Source organism: Dendropsophus ebraccatus, chromosome 4, assembly GCF_027789765.1.
Source record: "Dendropsophus ebraccatus isolate aDenEbr1 chromosome 4, aDenEbr1.pat, whole genome shotgun sequence".
Lineage (NCBI taxonomy): Eukaryota > Metazoa > Chordata > Amphibia > Anura > Hylidae > Dendropsophus > Dendropsophus ebraccatus.
This window is the reverse complement of record NC_091457.1, coordinates 39786125-39814071: the sequence shown is the minus strand read 5'-3', so window position 1 is coordinate 39814071 and position 27947 is coordinate 39786125. Positions and strand designations below refer to the sequence as shown.

The following is a 27947-nucleotide window of genomic DNA, read 5'->3' as shown; positions in this document are numbered from 1 at the left end:
GGCAATATGAATTAATGGCTTACTGGAGCTTCCTGTACTAATTAATATTTAATTAATAAAACACATTTTCGTTGAAATAAAATCAGTTTAGTCGTTTAATAATTTAATTCTAACAAATCCATCATTGTGCAATTAAATATACTGTCAAAAAATAAATATATATATAAATATACATTTATTTATATATATATATTTATTTTAACAGTATATTTAATTGCAAAACGATGGATTTGTTAGAATTAAATTATTGAACAACGAAAGGGACTTTATTACAAAGAAAATGTGTTTTATTAATTTAATATATTAACTATTAGAGGCATCGGCATTCGGCATCATTGCCGGCTATTTTTGAAGTACTCCGTACGGACCGCCTGTCAATCCACGTCCGCATTTCCAGCCGCAAACAATGGTCTTGTTCATTTTTTACGGGTCCGTTTACGATAGGGCCGTATATTCATACATAGTGTGCACTGTGCAGCCGTATATCGTATACTTTCCAGCGTACGCATGAACCACCAAAAATACCGCAGCACAATTACAGCCGCAAATACAGCCGCACAGTTACATAGTCTGAACCTAGCCTAAAAGCGTAACTGTCCTATTTTTTTTTTATTGCAGAAGTCAGTAGTATAAGCGATTTTAAGAAACTCTGTAATAGGTTTTATCAGCCAAAAAAGCCTCCTTCTGTACTCATAGAAACATAGAAGATTGTCGGCAGAAAAAGACCACTGGGTCCATCTAGTCTGCCTTTTTAGTATTTTCTTTCTTATTATCTTAGGATAGATATATGTCTATCCCAGGCGTGTTTAAATTCTGTTATTTTAGATTTACCAACCACCTCTGCTGGAAGTTTGTTCCAGGTATCTACTACTCTTTCAGTAAAATAATATTTTCTTATATTGCTTCTGATCTTTCCCCCAACTAGCCTTTCACTGTGTCCTCTTGTTCTTGAGCTCAGTTTTGCTACTCAAGAAGCAATCTCCCATCCTCCCCCCCTGACTTCTTATCTGTGCATTATCAGGCAAACACGTCTTCATTACAGAGAAGCCAGTGAAGACGGGCTCTGCTCTCCCATTCTATCCTTATTGAGGGGGGAGGGGCCGAGGGAGATGAGGGAGCAGGAAGAGGGGACATGAAGGTCAGCTGTTTATAGACTCTCTGGCCACCTAAACCGCAGGATTCTGAGGTCAGAAAGGTCAGTGCTTATCTATGAACTTACTGAGAGAAGATTGCAGGGTGTTGTGCTGTGCAGGACTGCTCCGTGCTCAGTTACTCCTAACATCCCCTCCCCTCTCCATAGCCACATAATGGACACAGAAATCCTGCTGCTTCTGAAGGGAGGGGGGAGGCTGGGACTTTTTCAGTCCAGAAGGAAACTCTTTTGGTTTATAAAACCTATTACAGAGTTTCTTAAAATCGCTTGAACTGTAGATATTTAATGTTTTCAAAAAAATGGCCCTGAAATGGCAGTTACGCTTTAAGTGAATGGAGCCTTAGCACACATGCCCCCCTCAGCTCCACAGTCTATGGGACTTTCAAACATAGCTAAGTTTTAGTGCATGGCAATATTAGGAGCTCCAATAAAGAATGAATGGAGCAGAGATACAGTTGTGTAGTTTCTCTCAGCTCTCCCTTTCTCTGCTGCTTAGATTGTTCTGTTTGGTTACTGCTGTGTCGGGATGAGCAACCATCCTGTTATTCGGTTCGGATCCCGAACACGAACATTAAAAAAAAAAGGATTGTGATCGGTCCGTGTTCATGTTCGCTAAACATTCATGAACAAATAACAAACGTTCAGTAGAAGCGTACGTTTCAGTCTACGCACATGCGTACTGATTATACGGTGCATAGCGTAAATTACACCTTTGCGTATGTTTCCATCTAGATTTGCACACATGCGTACAGATTATCAGGTGCAAAGCGTAAATTACGCTGTTGCTTACCTTTCGGTCTAGAGTTACGCACATGCGTACATCGCGAGGTAAACATTTGCAGATGTTTGAAAATGATCGTTATAACCATTGCGATCATCAAACAAATTGTTAGTGGTTGGCGAACACGAACAATTACGAACATGTTCGCTACTGCTGTGTAGTTTCTGGAGATTCGGTCTCCTTATTTAGTATAATAGAAATATATAGCTAAGCTATGTTTTTGGAAAATCATTTTACTGTTTTGTTCTCCTATTTACCTTTTTCAGCCTGGCGACACCTGGAGGGATGAGTGTTATTCCTGTGTATGTGAACAATATTCGGAAAACAATGTGATAAAAGTGAAGGTTTTATGTAAACCTCCGAAATGTCGAGCCCCAAATTTAGATGTTTGTAACAAACCAGGGCTTATTCCCTCTCTTATATTTACAGAAGAGGATCGCTGCTGCCAAACAGTTATATGTAGTATGTAAACATTTTATTTTGTTTCAAATTTCAAAACATTTAAAGAAAACAATTAATGAAAAACTCACTGTTATGTGAGGCCCAAAGAGATGTTGAAAGACATGAATATTCAAAGGACAGTGCATCAGTTTTCCCACTGTTCCTCTAAAGTAGATCTATACCTAACCCCCAAAAATGTGTAAGTGCCACTGTCGTTATAACTTTTAATACATAAGTCAACAGTAGATGTGATATAAGCAAGTTTGCAATTTACATTCATATTTTTTTTTTAGTTATCATGGAAAACACGGCACTTCCTGTTTTCTGACTTTTTTCCCCCTCAAAAAACAGTAAACAGTCAGAAAACAGGAAGTCCTGTGTTTCCCAGGCCATCTGAGCGCTCACAGAGAAAAGGCAGTCATGTGATTGATGGACGCATTAAGCCGTGACTCTCCGACCGGAATTCCTGTGTTTAGTCTGTTTTTTTTTTTCAACTAGCACAATTAAAAAAATCTGTCTTCAGTAGACTGGACCTGGATTTCTGGTAAGTTCAGCTTTGTTTTACAGCATGATAACAACAAAAATATAATGAATGTATATTGCAAACTTGCTTTATTTCACATCTACAGTTGATTTCGATTTTAAAAGTTATAACGACAGTGAAACTTTAAAGTGACACTGTCACCTCCTTTGTGCATTCTGACATCTCTACACAGGTGTAAAGGGTAAATTTAGCGTTTTTTATACCTTATTTCATATCATACGTCATGGTGCTTGTTCAAGTAAAAAATGTCCTTTTATCAACTGCAGATTGTATTAAGTGAGTCTGGCCTCGTGGCAGTAGCGCTGCTTAGCCCCGCCCACAACAGCACCGTTGGCCCCGCCCATTAGTTGGCCGACGTAAAGGGGGTGGGGTCTAATCCTTTCGGACAGCCTGTTCCAATGGCCAGTGAGGGGGCGGAGCCAACTGTGGCGTTGTGGGCGGGGGTAAGTGGCGCTAATGCAGCGAGGCCACGCCCACTTAACACAATCTGCAGTTGATAAAAGATGACTTTTTACTTGAACAAGCACCATGACGTATGATATGAAATAAGGTATGAAAAACGCTAAATTTACCCTTTACACCTGTGTAGAGATGTCAGAATGCAAAAACTAGGTGACAGTGTCACTTTGAGTGAGTACTAAAATGCTCTTAACTCAGACATTTTACAATGCTCGAGAGCTTGACTCAAGTAACAAACCCCATTGAAATCAATGGGAAACTGAAGCATTTAACCAGGATTCCCTGAAGGTAAATATGCAAAAATTAGAATGACAAAAATATAATAAGTTACTGCAAGACACATTAGAACTCCGGCGTAATGCTGGCAATTACAAATTCTTGACGTGCTCTTCTGTTACCAAGATATGTGGGGTTACGGTTTGACAAATCAACTATTAGTCAGATGGGTGTGAACTTTGGTAGTGAATTATGGTAGAAATTATGGTAGTGAATAATGTTAGTGAAAATCAGGTGATAGTTGTGATTATACAGTCAGGGGATGTAAATGTTTTACATATAGGGGGTATGTATTTGGCATACACAACCCTTGTCTATAAAAAGTCTAGTAAATGTGTGGGTACACTAAACGACATGGAGAAAGAACAAAAATCTGACAATTTAGTGCTGGGAAATCACCCTCAGGGTGCCTTCACACGTACCGTATCGTTGCGTTTTTAACGCTGCGTTTTTATCGCTGCGTTTTTGTTGCGTTTATCGCTGCGTTTTTTCTGCGTTTTTACATGCGCGTTTTGATTTTCACATGATTTTCATGTGAAAATCAAAACTTGCATGTAAAAATCGCACCAAAAACGCAGCGATAAAAACGCGATAAAAATGCAGCGATACGATACGTGTGAAGCTACCCTCAATGTGTTTTAGACAACTTTAACTCAATTTACTATAGTTCACACTTCCTTAGAAGCCACAACATCTTTCCAAATATATAAATGTATTAATATTTATAATGCTAGTAACATTAATTTTTTGAATATGAAAATCATGAAAAACCTGTTATGTGGCAGTCATGGCATTTTGAGTCATATCAATTGTCATTCTTTTCCCAACCTAGAATGTGATCCACCCCGTTGTAAGTACCAAACCTGTTCATTGGGCTATGAAACTATTCCTGCAGTTATAGAGGGAGAATGCTGTGCCAATATTAGTTGTAGTAAGTACCAATTATGAATTGTATAAAATTTTAGGAAAATCAACAATCTTACAAAATGAAAATTGTCCTTTTGATGGTGGGATGTATGTAGTCGATGGTTTAACAAACAAAAAATTGTCATTCTCTAAAATTGCTAATCATTGCTGATCAATGTTTTGTACAAAAAATAAAAAATTGTGCGTGATAACTCTGGCTAATAAAGTAGCTAGCATAAAGCCACACCCCCACCCTGCCCTCTCTGAGCCAAAATTTTTTTTAAAAAAAGGTCTAAACTGCTCAAAAATAGTGCAAGTGCCTTGATAAGCATTGCTTAAAATTTTACGCCATGCACAAAAATACCAAATTAGCCAAAATAGAGGCGCTAAGAAAATGATAAATGTGCCCCTTAGTTTACATTATATTGACTAAAATTACTTTAGTCTAATTACATATTCTTTTCAAATGCTCTGTTAAGGAAGTCTTAATTTATTATTTATTGGGGAGGTATACTAGTTGCCCAGCATGACAGTGCATGTCACAGGCAGCGCGATTAGAATTGTGAAAGGCTTCCTTCACCTATGGAGGCACTGCAGGGAAATAGAACCCTTTCTATATGTTTCTGAACAAATTTGTTGGCAGTTTCAGTAGCATGGTGCCATGTATATAAATTTCTAGGGAAATGAAGAAGGTAACACCAGACAAACAAAGTATACATATAATAAGAAATTTCAGAGCAAAAAGGGGCATCAAGACTTTAACCCCTTAAGGACCGGGCCTGAAATGGCCTTAAGGACCGGAGCAAATTTTATGAATTTGACCAGTGTCACTTTATTCATTAATAACTTCGGGATGCTTTTACCTATCCGGCTGATTCTGAGATTGTTTTCTCGTGACATATTGTACTTCACATTTATTGTAAATTGGAGTCGATACTTATAACGAATCTTTATGAAAAAAACCAAAATAGCGTGAAAAATTGTGAAAAAATGCATTTTTCCAACTTTAAAACATTTCTGCTTATACAGAAAATGGTTATACCACATAAATTATATATTAAATAGCATTAGCAACATGTCTACTTTATGTTGGTTGCATTTATTAAACTATATTTCATTTTTTATAGACAATAGAAAGCTTAAAACATTAGCAGCAAATTTCCACATTTTCAGTAAAATTTCAAAATCAGATATTTTTAGGGAACTGTTCAGGTCTAAAGTGTATTTGAGGAGACTGTGTGTTAGAAAGCCCCACGAAGCACCCCATTTCAGAAACTGCACCCCCTAAACTCTGCAAAAGCACATCCAGAAAGTTTTTTAACCCTTTAGGGGAGTCACAGAAATAAAAGCTAAGTGTGTAAGAAATTTGAAAATTTTAATTTTCTGTGCAGAGATTTTATTGTAATCCAATATTTTTCATAATTATAAGCTTATTACCAGAGAAATGCACCCCAATATTGATTGCCCCGTTTCTGCAGTTTATAGAAATACCCCATATGTGGCCGTATTGCGCTATTTGACGCAACCACAAGACTCAGATATAAAGGAGCGCCTAGTGAATTTCAATGGCTCCGTTATTTTTGGTCATTTTTGACTGTACCACTTCAGGTTGGCAGAGGCTCTGGGGTGCCAAAACCTAAAAAACACCCCTAAAGGGACACCATTTAGAAAACTACACCCCTCAAGGAATGTAACAAGGGGTGCGGTGAGTATCTCGACCCCACAGGTGCTTCACAGATTTTCCGAACAATATGGCTTGAAAAAAGACTAAAGTATTTTTTACACTAAAATGTTGTTCTAGCCTTCAATTTTTCATTTTCACAAAGGGATAAAAGGAAAAAAAAACACAAAACATGTAGCGCAGTTTCTCCCGAGTACAGAAATACCCCACATGTGGACATAAAGTGCCAAGCGGGCGCAGAACGAGCCTCCAAAGGGAAGGAGCGCCAATTGGCTTTTGGAAGCTGGATTTGGATGGAATGGATTTCAAGGGCCATGTCGCATTTACAGAGCCCTCGTCCTGCCAAGACACTGGAAACCCCCCACAAGTGACCCCATTCTGGAAACTACACCCCTCAAGGACTCTAACAAGGGGTGCAGTGAGCATATGGACCCCACTGGTGACGGGCACAAATGTGGAAAAATATGACGTGAAAGTGAAAATTTTCATTTTTTCACTTTCATGGCACAAATGTGCCCGTCATCCAGGGGTCCATATCCTCATTGCACCCCTTGTTAGATTCCTTGAGGGGTGTAGTTTCCAGAATGGGGTCACTTGTGGGGGGTTTACAGTGTTTTGGCAGCACAAGGGCTCTGTAAATGCGACATGACGTTCATCATCCATTCTAGCCAAATCCAACCTCTAAAATCCAAATGGCGCTCCTTCCCTTCGGAGGCTTGCCCTGCACCCACATGGCGCTTTATGTCCACATGTGGGGTATTTACGGACTCGGGGGAAATTGCTCTACACATTTTGTGTTTTTTTTTCTCTTTTAACCCCTTGTGAAAATGATAAATTCAAGGCTAGACCAACATTATAGTGTAAAAAATGTAATTTTTCATTTTCACGCCACATTGTTCCACATTTGTGCCCGTCACCAGTGGGGTTCATATGCTCACTACACCCCTTGTTACATTCCTTGAGGGGTGTAGTTTCCATAATAGGGTCACTTGTGGGGGGGTTTAACTGTCTTGGCAACACAGGGGCCTTTTGAATGCAACATGGCCCCTCGAAATCCATTCCATCCAAATCCAGCCTTCAAAAACCAAATGGCGCACCTTCCCTTTGGAGGCTTACCCTGCACCCGCATGGCGATTTATGTCCACATGTGGGGTATTTCCGTACTCAGGGGAAATTGCTCTACACATTACGTTTTTTTTAATCTTTTAGCCCCTTGTGAAAATTAAAAAATCAAGACAAGATCAATGATTTAGAGTAAAAATTAAAAAAAAATTACACTAAATGTTGGTCTAGCCTTGATTTTTTTCCATTTCCACAAGGGGTTAAAAAAGAAAATAAAAGCAAAACGTGTAGGGTAAATACCCCTACAAGAAAATACCCCACATGTGGACATAATGTGCCATATGGGCACAGGGCAAGTCACCAAAGGGACAGAGCGCCATTTAGAGGCTGGAATGGAGGATGGAGGCCATGTCGCAATTACAAAGCTCCTGTGCTGCCAGGACAGTAGAAACCCCCCACAAGTGACCACATTCTAGAAACTACACCCCATAAGGAATCTAACAAGGGGTGCAGTGAGCATATGGACCCCACTAGTGATGGGCACATGTGTAGAACATGTGCCGTGAAAATAAAAAATACAATTTTTTTCATTTTCACGTCCCAAATGTGGCCGTCACTTGGGGGCCATATCCCCGCTGCCCCACTTGTTAGATTCCTTATGGGGTGTAGTTTCCAGAATGGGGTCACTTGTGGGGGGTTTCTACTGTCCTGGCCGCACAGAGGCTTTGTAATTGCATCGTGGCATCCTCTAATGGGAATGGCGGCCATACCTATTTAGCTGGGGAAAAGGGACAATTCTAATTTATTTGGGGGTATTAGGCCAATTATTAGTTTATAAGGTTGGAAATGACAGGTGTCCATCAAATTCAACCTGTGTTGATCCAGAGGAAGGCAAAAAACCCTCGTGAGGCAGACGACAGTAGCCTCATCACAGGGGAAAAATTCCTTCCCGACTCCATAATGGCGATCAGAATAACCCTGGATCAGGGTGACCCCTGAAATAGGAATAAGGGACAGAATTTAGAAAATGTAGAACCCCAGTGACGTGTGGTGCGCCTTGGAGCGATCCAGTATGCAGAGGCCGGGGCGATCAGGACAGGTGTCACACGGGAAAATGGTCTCCTTCCTGATCCCCCTGTTACGCCACACTCTGCACTTCTTCTGGGGTCTCCCTTTCTCCAGTGTGGGGGATGTCACCTGGAAAATGTTGTCCTGGTGCGTTACGGGGTCCTTCATATCCAGAAGCGCTGGGTCCGCTCCATGGCTGCTAAATATCAGGGCTCTACTACTGCTTCTGATATTTATGGATCGTGCCGCAAGCTACAGTAGCTCGGGCAGCGAGGGACCGGAAGAGGGGGTGCTGGTATAAATGTTATCCCCGTACAGGTGGTAACCTTTATCCAGCAGTGGGAATATCAGTTCCCGGACGATCTTCCCACTAACTCCGAGGATGGGGGGGGGGAGGGGGCATCTGGGGGCTGGATTCTGGTGTCCCTTCCTTCATACACTCTAATGGTACGTGCACACTGCGGAAACGCGAAGGATAACCCTTTGTGCATTCCGCAGCTGGCACCCACCGGCGGACTGATGCAGGCGCGCGTCTCCGTCCGTGTCGTAGACTCCATTCTATGCACGGGCGGATTCCACTCTCCGTCCAACTTGTTGATGGAATGACGGATGATGGAATCCGCCCGTGCATAACATGGAGTCTATGACACGGGTGGAGACGCGCGCCTGCATCAGTCTGCCAGCGGGTGCCAGCTGCGGAATGCACGAAGGGTTATCCTTCGCCATTCCGCAGTGTGCACGTACCCTAAATCTACTGGGTACTCTCACAGAGTGTGTAGAATTTCACGCCATACCGTCATCTCTTATTGGGACGGTACTGGCGGAAAAGACGTGTCTGGGAAGCAGCGTACGCTACGCTACCCCCAGACACGTCACTGGATGATGAGGAGGATGAGGATGAATGGAGGAAAGAAGGACCCCCCATTTATCCTCACTAGCTGTTCCAGTGTCGGAGGCAATAATAACGTATGCGTCCGATACCGAAAACACGCCGGGGGCCACTTTTATATGGAGATTGGTATATGGGGTATGTAGTGGTGTAGTGTCAAACTTTATTCAATGTAGTGTGGTGTAATGTAGTGTTTTTTTACGTGTTTTTTACAGTAAGTATAAAAAAAAAACCTACACCAAAAATGGTGTTGCTGATAAATGCCGCACTTATGTTCGGCACTTATCAGCAGACCGTGGCAGTAGGATATAAAAAAAAAACACCCTACGCCAAAAAGGAGGAGTTGCTGATTAGCAGCGCACTTTCGTGCGATGCTGATCAACACTCAGCGGCGATAGGGTGCGGAAAATAGAAAAAAAAAATTGGGAAAATTTTTTTTTTTTTTACTACATTCTGAACATCCCTGTAGTGGCTGATACGTGTATTACACTTATCAGCCGCTAAGGGGCAGCAGAGCGCAAGATCCGAAAAAAGACGACGCTGGAGCCGGAAAAATACGAAAAAAGACGACGCTGGAGCCGAAAAAAGACGATCGGGACGTCACGGAAGAAGCCGAAGACCCGACAAGATGAAGACGCCGATCAGGACCCCGGGACAGGTGAGTAATGTACAAATACCTGCTCTGGACCCCTCAGCTACCTAGCTGAGGGGTCCGGAGCAGGTATTTATTACTTGTGGGGACTTTGATCGCCGTGAACGGCCGGCCGGCCGTTCACGGCGATCGGGACGGTGGTACCGTGACCACCATTACTTCTTACAGTAATGGCAGTCGGTGCCGTCCTCGGACAGCACTGACCGCCATTTTTTTCCGTGTCATCGGGCCACCGATGGCCCGGAAAGGTTCCGATCGCCGCTATGGGCTTATCAGCCAATAGCGGCGATCGTCGGCATGGGGGGGGGTTAACAACCCTCCATGCCGACAGGGAGAGATGGCCTGCTATGTATTATAGCAGGCTATCTCCCCCGATCGGGACCCGGCCGGCCCCGGCGCCCTCTTAAAGGACCCGCGTACCGGTATGTCATGGGTCCTTAAGTGACAGTGATCCATGACGTACCGGTACGACATGGCTCCTTAAGAGGTTAATCAAGGCTTTAATCCCTTCCCTTCTCAGCCACTTTTCGTTTAGGCACTTTTGTATTGTCCTCTGTGTGGTGAAATTGAAGTAATAATAATAATAATAATAATAATAATAATAATAATAATAATAATATGGATTTTCTTTTTATTGGGGGGAGGGGGGTTTACACCATTCGCCCTAGGGTAAAACTGACATGTTATATACAGTATGTTCCTCAAGTCAGCATGATTACAATGATATTTAACTTGTGTAACTTTTATTTTATTTGATGGCTTTTAAAAAATTCAAACCTTTTTAAAAAAAATAAAGGAGTCCGGCCAACATTTTTTTTTATATATATTATTACTTATGGAAAGTTATACAATTTTCTAATGTACATTAATTATGGGAAATGCACATATACTGCTATTTCCCTTAATTTAGTGTATCAGGAAGTGTTAGAATTCTCTCAGAACCAGTGACGTCACGACGAAGGGTGTAATTCCTATGGAGTGTCCAGCAGGGGGCGCTCTATATATAGAAGTCAATGAGTACCATTGACTTCTATATATAGTGCGCCCCTGCTGGACACTCCATTGGAATTACAATGGATGTGTGTATGTAATGTAATGTACTGTACTTTGCGATTGAATACATTTATGGAATACTTTGGGGAACAATTGTCCTTGCTCCCCAAAGTATCCCATAAATGTAATCAATAAATACATTTGCAGGGCACTGAGCAGGGAGGGAGAGAGGTGCCATCTACCTCCCCCCTCCTTGCTCGGTGCTGGGAACATATACAAAGTACTACTCCCTGATTATCTGCAGATAATGGGGGAGTAGTACCTGTGCTATCTTATCGCCGCCCGCGCCGCCGCTCACATAAGTGCCACCCGCTCCGCCGCCACCGCTCACAGAAGTGCCCCCTCCTCCTCAGCTCCCCCTCCTCCTCGAAACACTATGGTCCCGCTGACTCACACTATCCGCCCGCCAACCGCTCTCGGCTCCTGCAGGCCAGCCGGCCGCATCAGCCCTCACCCACACCGGCCTGGGACAGCACCAGGAGGACCGTGCTCCCGGCCGGTGTGGGTGAGGGCTGACACAGCCGGCCTGCAGGAGCAGAGAGCGGTGGCCGGCCGGATAGTGTGAGGAGCGGCATGGGCAGGCGGCGGTCAGTCAGCGGCGCGGGCGGCGGGGAGTCAGCGGGGCCATAGTGTTTTGAGGAGGAGGGGGAGCGGAGGAGGAGGGGGCACTTCTGTGAGCGGCGGCGGCGGCGGTGGAGCGGGCAGCACTTATGTGAGCGGCGGTGGCGGAGCGGGCGGCACTTGTGTGAGCGGCGGCGCGGGCGGCGATAAGATAGCACAGGTGCTACTCCCCCATTATCTGCAGATAATGGGGGAGTAGTACTTTGTATATGTTCCCAGCACCGAGCAAGGAGGGGGGAGGTAGATGGCACTTCTTTCCCTCCCTGTTGGATGTGCTGCAAATGTATTTATTGATTACATTTATGGGATACTTTAGGGAGCAAGGACACTTGCTCCCCAAAGTATTCCATAAATGTATTCAATCGCAAAGTACAGTACATTACATTACATACACACATCCATTGTAATTCCAATGGAGTGTCCAGCAGGGGCACACTATATATAGAAGTCAATGGTACTCATTGACTTCTATATATAGAGCGCCCCCTGCTGGACACTCCATAGGAATTACACCCTTCGTCGTGACATCACTGGTTTTGAGAGAATTCTAACACTTCCTGATACACTAAATTAAGGGAAATAGCTGTATATGAGCATTTCCCATAATTAATGTACATTAGAAAATTGTATAACTTTCCATAAGTAATAACATATAAAAAATACATTTTGGCCGGACTTCTCCTTTAAAATTGCTTTATGACCATGCTTATAACGCTTTTATTTTTTGGCCTATGGTGCTGGTTGCAGTGTCATTTTTTTTTGCGTATATGCAACATTTTGATCACTTTTTATTACAATTTTTCTGGGTTTGATGCGACCAAAAATGCGCAATTTTGCACTTTGAAATTTTTTGCGCTAACGCCGTTTACCATGCAAGATCAGAAATATGATTTAATTGTTCAGGTGAATACACACGCGGCGATACCAAACATGTTTATATTTTTATTTATAAAATGGGGAAAGGGGGGTGATTCAGATTTTTAGTAGGGTAGGGGATTTTTTACACACTAACTAGAAGTCCCCCTGGGGGACTACTAGTATAGCTACACTGATCTCTCATTGAGATCTATGCAGTTTAGATACACTGCGTAGATCAATGAGATCGGTGTTCTATTGCTCTCGGCTGCTGCAGATGAAAGCAATAGATTACTAAGCTGAGATCAGCGCCATTAAGGCGCAGACGCCCAGACGGATAGAGAGCAGGGACCGCTCCTCCGCAATCGCATAGACCACCACAGATGGGGGAAAACAGGCATTTAAATGCAGCTGACAACTTTGACAGCTGCATCTAAATGCCTAATTAGCGGGCACGGAGATCGGACCGTGTCTGTTAATTGCTGCGGTCCTGGGCTGCAGATCGCCACGCGGCCTCCCTCTGAACTCTTCTAGTGGCACCATGACATACAGTTACATTATGGGTCGTCTAGGGGTTAAAAAGAAAAAACTATGACTATGGGGCTAATTGAGGTTTAATTTTTTGCACCATTATCTTTACTTTCTATTGGTAGCCTGCTTGCGTATATGCGACTTTTTTTATGCGTCTTTTTCATTTTTTATTACAATTTTTCTGGATGTGATGTGACCAATAATCTGCAATTTTGCACTGTGGTGGGTTTACCGTTTACTCGGTGAGATCAGGAATGTGATAATTTATAAATACTATTACGGATATGCTAATAGCAAAAAAAAAAAATTCATTTTATTTATAAAATGGGGAAAGTGGGGTTATTTAAAAGTTTAACATGGAATGGGATTTTTTATTTAATAAAAACTTAATTTTTTTTTTTTACAGTAACTTGAATTCCCTGGTGAACGTCTATGATCACTGCACTGATTTCTCATAGAGATCAAAGCAGTAAATATGTACTGCATTGATCTCAGAGATCAGTGCTCGATTACTATGGGCTGCTGGAACCCATAGTAATCGAGCGCTGAGCCGTGATCAGCGTCAATACGACACTCAGTGCTCATTTAATGCTAACTTTAGGGGGTATGTTCCTTCGTATATATCTGGCATATACAGGGGCATAGATGTGAAGTAAGTCTCTAACACAATGTGAACAATACCTATGTAACAATAAGCTATACTACCATTAACCCCTAGACGACCCTGAGCATACAGGTATGTCCTGGGCCGCCTAGGGGAGTTCAGAGCTGGGCCGCGGTCCCGGGTGCCGCTTGTAGCCTGGGACCGCGGCTATTAGCGGGCACGGTCTAAGCACCTTGCCCGCCAATTAAGTAATCAGATGCAGCTGTCAAAGTTGACAGCTGCATCTGATTACTACTTCCAGCCAATTCCCTGGTGTCTAGTGGGGGGATCGCAGCCGAAAGCAATTGATCTCATTGATCTATGCAGCATAACTATATTGCATAGATCTCAATAAGAGATCAGTGTACTTATACTAGAAGTCCCCCAGGGGGACTTCTAGTATAAGTGTAAAAGAAAAAAGTTTTATTATTAGTAAAAATCCCCCTCCCCTAATAAAAGATTGAATCACCCCTCCTTTTGCTATGTTATAAATAAACATAAATAAATAAATAAATAAATTAACATGTGTGGTGTCGCCGCGTGCGTAATCGTGCAAAATTGGGCATTTTTGGTCGCATCAAATCCAGAAAAATTGTAATAAAAAGGCGATCAAAAAGTTGCATATGCACAATCAAGGTAGCGATAGAAAGGTAGCGATAAAAACATCATGGCGCAAAAAATGACACCTCACACAGCCCCATAGACCAAAGGATAAAAGCTAGTGATGAGCGAGCATGCTTGTCCGAGCTTGGTACTCGATGGAGTATTAGGGTACTCGATGGTACTCGTTACTCGGACGAGTATCTCGTGATACTCGAGAAAATCTCATCATCCATTTCCTGTAAGTTTGGGCCCTATTTCTCAGTCAACAAACATGCAGGAGACTCTTTGGTACATCCTGCCATCACGTGGGACCCATACATGTCGATAGCAGCGATTGGTTGGCCAGATCAGATGAGCCTGCCATATAAAAAGCGCAGCCGGTAGTGCTCGCTTCAGATGCATGCTGTGAGAGATCAGGGACAGAGCTGCTGCTGGTCAGGGAGAGTGTCAGTGTAGGATTTAGCGTTCCAGTAGGCAGGGAATATACTAGCGATATAAACAAACAGCCCTTTTCAGGGCTTCAAATCTATTAAATCGTTTTTTAATAGTATTACTACAGACTGCTGGCTGGGACTTGCAGTGCTGCTACCACGAAAGGGGACATTAGGTGTTGCATACAGATCCCTAAGAAGTGCTCAGTACCCTTTATGATTTTGTGGCCGGTGGTGCTGCTGTCGTAGATTGTATTGCTGTGATTTGTAGTACACCTGCATAGAACTTCACTGCTCATTGGAGGGGGTTGCACAGAGTGTGTATAGGTCCAGCCACTACCAGATTGTATAGCACAGCCCCCTAAAACTAATGGGCACTACATTGTATTGCTGGGATTTGTAGTACACCTGCATAGAACTTCACTGCTCATTGTAAGGGGGTATCACAGAGTGTGTATAGGTCCAGCCGCTACCAGATTGTATAGCACAGCCCCCCAAAACTAGTGGGTACTACATTGTATTGCTGGGATTTGTAGTACACCTGCATAGAACTTCACTGCTCATTGTAAGGGGGTGTCACAGAGTGTGTATAGGTCCAGCCACTACCAGATTGTATAGCACAGCCCCCAAAACTAAGGGGTACTACATTGTATTGCTGGGATTTGTAGTACACATGCATAGAACGTCACTGCTCATTGTAAGGGGGTGTCACAGAGTGTGTATAGGTCCAGCCGCTACCAGATTGTATAGCACAGCCCCCCAAAACTAGTGGGTATTACATTGTATTGCTGGGATTTGTAGTACACCTGCATAAAACTTCACTGCTCATTGTAAGGGGGTGTCACATAGTGTGTATAGGTCCAGCCACTACCAGATTGTAGCCTATAGCCCCCCAAAACTAGTGGGACCTCTAGTATTTTTCCTGATTTCTGTATTTCATACGCAAGGCCTATCTAATAGTAATGAGCGAATATTGTTCGATCGAATAGATATTCGATCGAATAGTGAGATATTTGAATATTCGATATTCGTAAGAATATCCTGCGAATATTCAATAAATATTCAATAAGTGTTCAAATCCCCTAGCTCCCAGTTTGTGCCTCCAAGTGGTCGAATAGATGTTTTTCAATAATCGAATATTTGTTCCCATAGACTTTAATGGGATCGAATATTCGAATAATCACGGGATATTCGTACGAACATGGAATATTCGAATATCTCACTATTCGCTCATCACTACTATCTAAGTTCACAACTGCTTGCACAGAGTAAAGGTGGTGTCACGGAGCGTGTATAGGTGCAGTCACTACTGGATTGTATCCCACAGACTCACGGGGTCTCATGGTAGACCGATATTGAAATCGCAGCAGTGTGAACAGGTGATCTCGTGGATAGGGGATAATGTGTCCAGTAACTTAACTGTCCAGTAACTGTGAGGAGATATATACTCCTCTGGCTGTGAAGGGGCAGAACATGGCAGAAAATTGCCTTTCAAGAACAGGGGAAATAAAATGAAGGAAGCTGACCTTGCCCATCTTTCCAAATGAAATATGAGAAGGATCTTCAAAAATGCACAAACATGTGTTTCTTTTATTACCAAACAGTGCTACAATGAACAACGCAAACTTTGCTGTCTAATTCTGTGTTTGTCTCTCTCACTCTTTTAAGAATTTCTTACAATTTTTAAACCGAGTGGTATACTTTGTCAGTATTCTGTTCTTAAAGCGACTCCGTACCCACAATCTGACCCCCCAAACCGCTTGTACCTTCAGATAGCTGCTTTTAATCCAAGATCTGTCCTGGGGTCCGTTCGGCAGGTGATGCAGTTATTGCATGTTATTGCATCCATGTTGACTACTGCTGGACCTTAACTGGCATCCATGTTAACTACTGGTGTGCCTGCCCTTGCTTCCATGTTGGCTACTGCTGGGCCTTAACTGGCATCCATGTTGACTACTGCTGGGCCTTCACTGGCATCCATGTTGACTACTGCTGGGCCTGCCCTTGCCTCCATGTTGGCTACTGCTGTTCCTGCCTGGCCTCCATGTTGACTACTGTTGCTCCTGCCTGGCCTCCATGTTGGTTACTGTTGCTCCTGCCTGGCCTCCATGTTGGTCACTGTTGCTCCTGCCTGGCCTCCATGTTGGCTACTGCTGCTCCCGGGAGTTCTCTGTGTGCTCAATGCCATGCAGTGTCTGGCCTAATTTTGGGGAGGCTCACTTGCTTCCTCACTCACTTTTAATGGTTCTCTGTGTGCTCACTGCCATGCTAGGTCTGGTATAATTTTTGGAAGGCTGACTGGCTACCAGAATTTTTGCTGGTTCATGATATGCTACCTCTGTTTTAATTGTTCCCTGTGTTCTCACTGCCATGCTGTGTGAGGCTGAGTTTTTGGGTGGTCCATATGCCTATCTCTGTTTTAATGTTTCCCTGTGTTTTCACTGCCATGCTGTGTCAGGCTGAATTTTTGGGTGGTCCTATGCCTACCTCTGTTTTAACCAGGCTGTTGCACAGAATTAGGCATAATGGTGCCATTAGGCAGCCTCAGAGGCATGCATAGATGCAGCCCCTGCTGTTTCCTATCTATTTCCTTTGTGTTTCCATCAATTTCTTTGGTTCACAGGTTTTCACATGACCTTCCCTGTGCATACTGAGGATTTTAGACGGAACCTCCGTTGCGTAATCCTCAGCTCGCGCCTGCCCGCGTAGTGCAGCGCGCGCGCGTCTCCACCCGTGTCATAGACTCCATTTTATCCACGGGCGGATTCCTTCCTCTGTCCAAAGAATGAACTTGATCATTCTTTGGACAGATGACATAACCCGCCCATGCATAGAATGGAGTCTATGACACCGCTGGAGATGCGCGCGTCTGCTAAACTCCGCGAGCCGGCGTGAGCTGAGGATTACGCGACAGAGGTTCCGTCTAAAATCCTCAGTGTTTACATACCCTCATAGAGCGATTTCAAGGAACATATATTTGTTAACAATAGTTTACATTTTTTAAAAGCCATCAGATAAAATAAAAATTATCAATTATGTCAGGCTAGGTTTACACTGCGTTTTTGCAATCCGTGTGGATGAAAAAATCCGTGTGGATGAAAAAAACTGATGCATTTGTGTGCATCTGTTTTGATCCGTTTTTCCATTGACTTCCATTATAAAAAAAAAATGGATCAAAATGGATTTTTTTTTTTTGACGGACACAGAAAAGAGGTCGACCACGTTTCTATAATGGAAGTCAATGGAAAAACGGATGCACACAAATGCATCCGTTTTTCGCAAAAAACGGATGTAAAAAACTGATTGTAAAAGCGCAATTTGAACCTAGCCTTACATATGGTTGTTATCATAACACGACTTGAGGAACATATATAACAAGACAGTTTTACTCCAGGGCGAATGACGTAAAAACAAAAAGCCTCCAAATAAAAAAATTGTTGTTTTTTTTCTTCAATTTCACCACACATTTAATTTTTTTCCTGCTTTTGAATTGTACTTTATGAACAAAATCAGACTATCATTGCAAAGAACAATTTATGGCGCAAAAAATAAGGGCTCATGTGGGTTTCTAGGTGAAAAAATGCAAGTGCTATGGCCTTTTAAGCACAAGGAGGAAAAAACGAAAATGCAAAAATTGATATTGGCCCGGTCCTCTAAGGGTTAAGTAAATATGCATAAATATACAATCACTTTCTATTTTTCAGTGAACATAAGAGATAGGAACAAAAATTATTTCTTTCAGGATAATAAAGTGAAAAGGTATATAATAATAATTTTTTTCATGCCTCTATGACAGGACCCATGAATGTTTGCCTAGTAGATGGGGCTGCCTACCAGGTAAGACAATTGTAACAACTGCTGATAATAGAAAGTAAAACAGATAGGTTTAATTGATTTTTGTGTCTATATTATGTGCTTACAGATAGGGCAAGCCATTTTAGTAAAAGGATCATCCTGCAAGACATGTAAATGTTCAGGAGTCAAAGACCCCAAGACCGGCTTTAATGCTGTTGTTTGTGAACATATCCGCTGCATTGTGCAATGCCCATTGGTGAGTCTGAAACATGTTAAAAACATTACCAAACTTACATGATTCATGCACTCATGGAACAGAAACCAACAAAACAAAAAAATAAAAATAAAAAATTGAACAGTCTAAGACCTCCTTAACACGTCCTTGTCGGGGGCTGTAATCAAATTTTCTAGGACTCCCTATGACTGCATACAACGTCTCAAACCAGCAGGAGTCAAATGTTTGGGTTCAGCAGGTTCGCTCATCACTAGTTATAAATAGTTTTATAATATTTTCAATCGCTATGAACAAAATAGTTATTTGTTTCCAGAAGTCCACATGTGTTGCATTATTATTGTACTTTCTACCATAGGGCTATGTCTATAAAACATCTAATAACAGCTGCTGTGGAACATGCATCCAAGATTCTTGTATTGTGGTAGCTACTGACGGATCAAGCTATTTCTTAAAGGTACTCTGTTTTTTTCTTCATCTTATGGTTTTTGCCGCCTAGGCTGTTGGAAACACAGAAAAAAAATTATTGACACATGAAAAGCCTTCAAACATTCTAGACTGCTTAGAAAAGACATTTAAGATAACTTGCTATCCATTGGTGCTAGAGAAGACCTTGGAATCCCCCCTCCATATTGTAGCTCTTTTTTTGTAGAAGCATTAGCAATAGACTCTTTACTGGCAGAATATGAAAGACCTCTACAGAAGCATAGCTAGGATTCATGGGTCATGGGTCATAGCAAAAAACACTAAAAAACGTTTTACTGTGAGGGTTTATCATAAATGCTAACAGTTAAAGAGCCAGGGACCTGTGGACCCCCTTAGTGCACGCGCCCTGTAGCCGTGGTGTGGTCTGCCTTTATGGTAGCTATGTCATTGGACCTCCAAGAGAAATAATTCCTATCTAAAGTTGTATTGCCAGCATACAAAATATATAAATGTGAAATATAAATGTGAAACTGGTGAAAAACAGCATACAAAATATATACATTGAGAAGCATGGCCGTGGTTGTACATAACTAGGCGCTCCTTTAGTGTCCAAGTCAGAAACAAAGGATATACATAGGTTATCACTATATTGTTCAAGATGTCAGTAGTTTATTGCAGAAAAATAGTGCCTGATTGCTTTCTTGATCAGTTCCTTATATGAATATATATATATATATATATATATATATATATATATACACACAAATATACATATCTTGAACCAGAAACACTTTAAGAGAATCTGTTGGCTGTAATCTACATTCCAAACAGCTGACATTGTTAGATAGCTGTTTGGGCCAGAAGACATATGGTATCCTTCATATATCTATCTGTGCGTCCATAACATAGAAAAATGCTTTTATTCCATAGGAAAAAGAGTCAAAGCGGTATTCCCAAGCTCTCGCTGTGCAAAAAGCTGTAAAACTTCCTTATTCCCTCCTTCCATATCTGTACCTGCTTGGGACTTCCAGGTGTCAATCAAGCAGGGAAGGGAGGAGCTATGCAGGAGCTTGGAAAAGCCTCTTTGACTCTTTGTGTCACAAAATGTCACTTATAATACTAATAAAAATTACAGAACTGAGTTCTCTAAGAACTCTTGGCTTTAACTCATCAGGTCCTGGAGCTTTGCTTACATTCAGTGTATTTAAAGGGACTCTGTCAGCACTCTGACCGGAAGCAAGGTGCTGACAGTGTAATACAGGTGACAGTCCCCTAGTAGACATGGTACCTATGGTATAGTTGTCCATGGAGGAGATTCAGCACAATCTTTATTTTCTTATAGTAAAAAAGAATCAACAGAGTTGAGGTATAGCAGTTATGCCGTGCTCTGGCATGCCTCAAGCACATACGACACATTGAGATTTGCTGAAGCCAATAGCCTTACTTGGGAAACTCAACATGTGTGGGCCGCTCTTCCTGGCTGTGGAGCCTGCATCAGTGGTTAGTATTGTAACCTTGCAGTGCTGGGTCCCACCAAGGAAAACAAATGCAAGAACTTTGTATATTCTTCCTCTGTTTGCATGGGTTTCCTCCAGGTACTCCCATTTCCTCCCACACCAAAAAAAAGGATGCAGCACACAAGCAGCTCCTGATATCAACAGACTGAGGCTCAGATGGAATGTTTATTTAAAAAAGAAGAGGGAGGAGAATGAGTGGTGAGGCGTGCCAGAGCGCTACACAAACATGCCACACCCCTTTGACTTTTCTTTACTAAGAATATAAAGACTGTGCTGAATCTCCTCCATGGACAGCTATACAAAAGGTACTAGGTCTAATCGGGTCAGGCCTGTATGCTGACAATTTTTAATTTATCTTCGACCATATCCACACAAACCAGTACATTAGAAGACATGCCCTAACCACTGTCCGCACCTACCTTGGCTCCTTCTTCCTTCTTTTGTATATACAGGACTAGAAACCATTAAGTAGCTCTTCTTCCTCTCGATCCCTAATGATCAACTATCATCACCATTGTTTTTGTTTGCATTTATAGATTTAAATATTTTTTTTCTTTCTTTTTTTGGCCACATGCCTTTCACTGTAAATTTACACAGATTTTATTGAGCTCTTTGAAAGTTTTAAAGGCTAAAAAAAAACAAACACATTTTGATGTTAAGGATGCTAAGCAGCAACTTTCTCGGTAGGTAAAATTATTGGACAAGTAACCCACGTGAGAGAGATAAGTCTTGATTTTCTTTTCTTTTTTTAAGGGAGAGAGGATTTATTTTTTGGATGACTTGTTGTCTATTAGTTGGAACCATATGAAAGGTTTGATATGGTTTCATTGTCTTTTCCATGTGAAGACAATAGGCAGATAAATTCGCAAAGTCTTAGATGTGGCTGACGTGACCCTTTTCATTATAATACAAGGTGTACCATCTGCCTGGAAAAACCTGCTATAACTTCAAAACTATTTAACAAATTAGAAAAAGGACCCCTCATAACATGTTTGCCAAGCACTTCTTGACCCAACTGCTGCTTTCCACTGGGCAGCAGTCACCAGCAAACTGGACTGAATGGCTAGTCTGGCTGTCTCACTTGTCATACCTTGCCATCCCAACCAGGCATGTTTTGCTTGAGTAATATAGACAATAGGAGTTTGTGTGTCAGAACAGATAGAGAACAGTGTGTCCCTGCTCTCACCCTAACTACTGTGTCTACCTACTTGGATGGTTGACTTTAAATGGCAACCCCCAACTTGGCAGCGGCCCCTACATGCACAGGGAGGCAGAGTGAAGTCAGACAATACAGGTCAATATCAAACGGTATGTAAAGGGCAAACTTAGAACACAAAAAGGTAATCTAGAAAACAGGCCAAAGTTTTAAAACCAGAATAGCATTGCAGTACAAAATCAGAACCAGAGGCAAATGAACACAAGAAAATGTCAGGAAACAATGCATATGGTAAGGATACAGGAAAAGCAGAGTTCTTGGCATTATGTTAAATGAAACTTTTCAAACATACTAACATTAATTAAAATTGTTTGAGAGCTATGGACTAAGGGTCCTTTTACACAAAACGATAATCGTCCGAATCAGGCCGATTAGGTCAATTATCATTCTATGTAATAGAGACAGCATTCAGTTGATGACAATTATTTGGTTCTGGCCTAAAATTATCTGCCGCCAGGTGTCTGAATGTGTAAAAAAAAAAAAAACTGTTTATATACGTGTCCACGCTCCCTGGGTTCTTCTGCTCGCGTCCGCCGCTGTATATTCAGGGATTGGCTGAGTGGCCTGTCTATTCAGAGAACTGCTCCGAAGCTACAGCGAGCAGAGGACAGAAGAACACTGGGAGAGGTAATGTATACGGTTTAAGGGCAAGGGCTGCATGGGTATCACTAACTACTGTATGTCCGTGCAGACCTTGCTGAATGATTATCGAGTTGAACAATAGGCTCAGCAAATGAGCATCAATCTAGCAGACCGGCACTTGTTTACTAAAGTGTTAGGGCTGTGTAATATTTCTGGTTTTGGCCATCCATTAAGGCTGGGTTAACATTTTTCATTGACATTTTCAGTTTAACGTATACCTAGCACTCGGACCCAAAGCGAGGTACTGACAGTGTAATACAGGTGACAGTCCCCTAGTAGACATGGTACCTATCGTATAGTTGTCCATAGAGGAGATTCAGCACAATCTTTATTTTCTTATAGTAAAAAAGAATCAAAGGAGTTGAGGTATAGCAGTTATGCCGTTATGCAGTTTTGCTTAGATTATTAAAAAAGTGGATCAAAATGGATCTTTTTTTTTTCTAAATGTACACAAAAATGGTGTTGACCATGTTTTTCTGTAGATTAAAATAAAACGTACCGAAACATATTCAGTGAAACAGATGGAAAAATGCAGTAGTAACCAAGCCTAGTTTTGGTCACTCATGCTCCGTTGAGTACTTTAAGCTACTTTACTAAAAACAGCACATTTATTCCAAGTTACATATATGTATGTTGTACACATCTGATTTTACTAACTTTGTGACACAACCCCTTTAAAGCGACTCTGTACCCACAATCTGAACCCCCCCCCCCAAACCACTTGTACCTTCGGATAGCTGCTTTTAATCCAAGACCTGTCCTGGGGTCCGTTCGACAGGTGATGCAGTTATTGTCATAAAAACAACTTTTAATCCTGCAGCGCTGTTTCTAACAGCTGTGGCTTACATTTGTATATGCATTAGGCTGGCGCAACCTCTCTGTCCTTCCTCCCCACCCTCCTCATCATTAGAAATGATCCAGGAATATTTACTGCTGTTTGAGCACTGCACAGGTGTATTAACGATCCAGCCCATGTTCATTATACACACAGGTGGGGAATAGGAAGCAATCTGCCTGGGGCATTCCTAATGATGAGGAGGGTGGGGAGGAAGGACGAAGAGGTGTTGCCAGCCTAATGCATATACAAATGTAAACCCCGGCCGTTAGACACAGCGCTGCAGGATTAAAAGTTGTTTTTATGACAATAAGTGCATCCCCTGCCGAACTGACCCCGGGACAGATCTTGGATTAAAAGCAGCTATCTGAAGGTACAAGCGGTTTGGGGGGGTCAGATTGTGGGTACAGAGTCGCTTTAAGGCTAGATAATACTTTCAATGAGAAGCAGCAAACCAATCCTTGTTTATCTAAAATTTTCTCCTTAGAAACCTAATTTGCTCCTTCATCCCTATGGTCCATGGCAATTTAGATGCCCTATAAAAAAACCTTGCAATTATTGGCATTCTTTATTTCAGCCCGGAGAATCGCAGTTCCCACTGAACGATAACTGCACGCAATACACTTGTATACAGAAAGGAAATACTCTTGTGACATCTTCACTTACAAAAGTTTGTCCTACAACAGAGGCGGAGGAGTGTACGTCTGTGAGTTGTTTAGATAATTTATCTCTATATGTCAGAAAATAGAAATCATCAAAACTGCTTATGTGGTCAGACTCACACAAAAATCTGCACTAAAACCTGTTATTGAAACCCTTATGTAGTATATACTGTACAGATATTGCAGATATTTTAGAATGTTTGTTGGAACCCCATTTACTCACATTGTACTCTACTTTGATGTGGATTCCACTACGTATTCCACAAATGAAACTCCTCCGGAAATAAAGTGTATGGCTAGGTTCACACTATATAAAAATGAGGTCCATTTTTCATAATAATGGCCGCCATTGTGCAAATGACCTTATTTGCACAATTACGGCTGTTATGAAAAAGGGACATCATTTTTACATAATGGGAACCTAGCCTACGTGAGTCTGGCCTTAAATCTCTATGCAGTATGTAAAAATCAAAAATTTCCTATAAAAACCTAAAAATATAGACATTGAGAAATAGCTGACATTGATTAACTCGCTATTTTTCCATCACTTGATGATAAATTATTAATAGTAAAGGTATATTTTGTAGGGCTTGCTTGAGAAAACTCCAGATGGTTGCTGTAAAATTTGTAAAGGTAATAATTTGTCTGGATTACGTTTTTTTTTTTTTTAATTAATATTATTATTAACCATTTGACTGCAAAACTTCCTGAACATAGAAATCAGTCATTAAACACAAAAGGGGAGATTTATGAAGGGTGATCCCTGGGTATGCTCCATTCTTACCTGCTTCAATGCATATGCCAGTCGTAACCCCTGCCTGCCCGAGAAGCAGGCAAGGGGGTCGTGGCAAGGCAGGGAGGCGGAATGGCCTCCTCCGCGGCCTCATTTATCATGATTTATGTGTACTCATGTCCCAAAACACTGGAAGGTATCCCCTTCTCAAAAGAGCAAAGTCTTGGTAATACTCCCCCCCCCTATATGCCACAGTACAGGATCTGTGCATCTCAGAAGGCAAATATTGTTCCGCCCCTTGATTGAAAGCTATCATCCCAAGTGTATTGTTTAATTGACAGCTAAATGCATCACAAAAAAAATACTATATACATGAATTATACAACTCTTTCTATATTTCAGCTCCAAAAGCATGCAGAGTAAAGACAAATGTAACTGAGATTTCTAGGAATGGTTGTTCAGCTAATGTCACTGTGTCTTACTGTGATGGCTGGTGTCCAAGTCCTAAAAAGTAAGTAGTCATTTCAGATTTCCATACTGTGTGTATGAAACCACTGTCATTTATAGTATCACAGGGACTAGAACATAATCTCAGTAAAAAGATAATGCCATTTAGTGTCCTAAATTTAAGAGCAAAGGTCCCCATACACATTAGACTTTAGTTGGCCATACCCACTGTTCCTGGCAGGTGTGGCCATCAATCTAAGGTGCATGGGGCTCTTCCATGCAACCACAGACAGAAGAGCTCAGTGGTGACAGGGATCAGTTGTCATGGAAAATCACCCAACTCCTTTGTTCAGGGAGAGATAAGCCACGGTGAGAGGTCTCTCAATGCAGCTTATCTCTCTTCTCCCCTTAGCGAACAGAGGAACAATCAGTCAAGCCTAACATTCCTGTGTATGGGGTGGACGAGCGGCGGGAGAGATAACAGATAAACAAACAAGGTGGAATCTGATGGCAAATCAATTCATTGCCTGACGTTTTTTTTGCAATGAGTACTAGAAGTATTAATATCCTCTAAGGCTCCCACACAGTATTTTTGCTCAGTATTGTGGAAACCGGACTGGTTTCTTTATCAAAAGTAATGAATCACCAGTCTGGTTTTGAAACGCGTTGTGTATTTTAATATATATATATTTTTTTTACATTTAAACCTGATGTGACCTGTGCCTTGGTGTGACTTTACCTATGTTTTGGAGTGGAGTGAAGTGCAACAATTATACAAAGACTAGCATTACCAAGACTATATAAGGCCCAGATAATAAGGCTCTTTTTTCTTGCACATAAATCTCCCCACTATGTTTAATGATCATTGTGTCTGTTCTGTTTCTAAACAGGTTCTCTGAGACGTCACTGCAAATGGAAGGAAAATGTGAATGTTGCATAGCCACAGAGACCTCAAACATAAATGTTGACTTGGTTTGTCCCGGGGACAATAACAACATTAGAATTACCATGTCTTCTGCCACCAAATGTGAATGCTTTGCTGCAACCTGTACACCATAGAGATTGCCTCGTATTCACACAGTCACCAAGTTATCAAAATATGACATTCAAGGAATATGGTGTTCCTTTAGTAAAAAATCTTTTTTTCCTTTTTGTTCTTAAGTCTCTGTGTTATTATTGTACTGATTCTACAGATTAGGCTACATGATTTCTGTGCTGTCCGTTCAACAATGCACTCTATGCTGGCATATTTTTTTTTCTTTTTTGCTGACAATGTTAGATTTTTGTGATCATTCCTGTGTTTGTAGAACTTGTACCACTATGCTAATCTAAAATCCCCACAAAGTTTATGCATTAGTATTCAAGGATGACATCTAAATTATTGCACTAAATTAAACATAACATCTTCCTCAAACAACTTGTGTTCTTCACAATTATTTACTGGGTATACCTTAACAACAAAAATGTTTAAATATACTGCACTCTTCAGGAAGTTGAAAGATAACTACAAATTGGGTATTGTCCTTATATTTTTGGATTTTTCCTCTCTTCATATAAAATGCATCATGCTCTGATGTCACAAGAGCTTTAGATGGATATTGCTCTCTAGACCCACTACCCTGAGTGATGTCACAATCTCTGACCAACCTCTACAGTCAAAATCACCATTTCCCTCTTATATTCACAGATACATATGTATCTTTGTTGAGGCATTTAGGGAGAGTGAGGTGTGTTTTCAGCATGCTGCCTTGTGAGGAATGATACTAAAGAAAGAACAGACAGAAGTGAATGCAATAGGTGCTGTAACCTTTCAGATTGTACAGCTGCAGTGAAATAAAAAAATTCTACAACAGCCATGAGCAAGGAGCTTGCAGGAGTGCTGTGGGAGGAGAATAGGCAAGGTGGGGGGCTGTGATCTAGAGATGAGGGAAAGAATTGTAGCATGGAGTAGTACTGTACAACCAGGAAGTAACAAAATATGACCCCCACAACAAATGGATTTTTGGTGGTTTTAGAACTGGGACAGATAGTTAAACAATGTAACGATTAGAAGTTGACTCTGTCTTGTATGCTAAGAACCACCTGAATGGCTATGTGAGTACTCTGTGTTATGTGCCAGCACAAGCTGCCAGTATAATATGTACTTTTTGAAGCAGTGCTGAGGTCAAATGCTTGTCACATAGGATTCATTTAAACAACCACTAGGTCTCCACATTTAGATTTACACAGGGTTTACACACAGCTACTAAAATCTGGTAATCCCACACAAGATATATTGAGTTTGATTTTTTTGCATATACTTTTGCAACATGTTATAGTGCAAACAAGGAGGTAATCAACTGGTGGTAGAATATGTCACATGTCTACAGCGATATAATTCTAATGAGTTTGATTTTTTTGCATATACTTTTGCAACATCGAAAAGAGTGCAAACAAGGAGGTAAACAACTGGTGGCAGAATATGTCACATGCCTACAGCGTTATAATTCTAATCTTGTGTTTTCATGTAGTATGAATCATGTATTCAATGTAGGGGAAGAACATACTGAGCCTGTGCAAGTCAATTACACTCCATTATAAGGGTTTTCAAAATCCATACACTGATAAAGAGCTACTATAGTATAATCCATTAATAGTTTTGGAGGGTAAATGGGCCACCTTAAAAGAGTACTCCAGCGATTTGTTTTACAAGCTAAATAAACACACATTACAAAATTAGATAACTTTGTAATGTGTGTTTATAAGCTGCCTGGCCTCGCTCCCTGCCCCCCTCCCTCCCCCCAGGAAGTTAAA

The 27947-nt window shown here is 41.5% G+C and overlaps 2 protein-coding genes across 2 annotated transcripts in view; both read left to right on the top strand.

Moving 5' to 3' along the window:
• Window positions 1–18501, top strand: part of LOC138789263 (mucin-2-like) — a 100809-nt gene extending 82308 nt beyond the window's left edge. Inside the window, exons 18-20 of the mRNA XM_069967864.1 lie at window positions 2201–2396; window positions 4487–4585; window positions 18446–18501. Of these exons, the coding sequence (XP_069823965.1) occupies window positions 2201–2396; window positions 4487–4585; window positions 18446–18501 (351 nt within the window). The remainder of the gene's footprint in view (window positions 1–2200; window positions 2397–4486; window positions 4586–18445) is intronic.
• A 58-nt stretch (window positions 18502–18559) lies between these two features.
• LOC138789262 (intestinal mucin-like protein) lies at window positions 18560–26514 on the top strand. The gene is made up of 6 exons (XM_069967863.1): window positions 18560–18700; window positions 19035–19133; window positions 23890–24018; window positions 24562–24607; window positions 25110–25218; window positions 26045–26514. Exons 1-6 carry the CDS (start codon window positions 18560–18562, stop codon window positions 26211–26213), a joined length of 693 nt encoding a protein of 230 aa, XP_069823964.1. The 3' UTR covers window positions 26214–26514.
• The last annotated feature ends 1433 nt before the right edge of the window (window positions 26515–27947 follow it).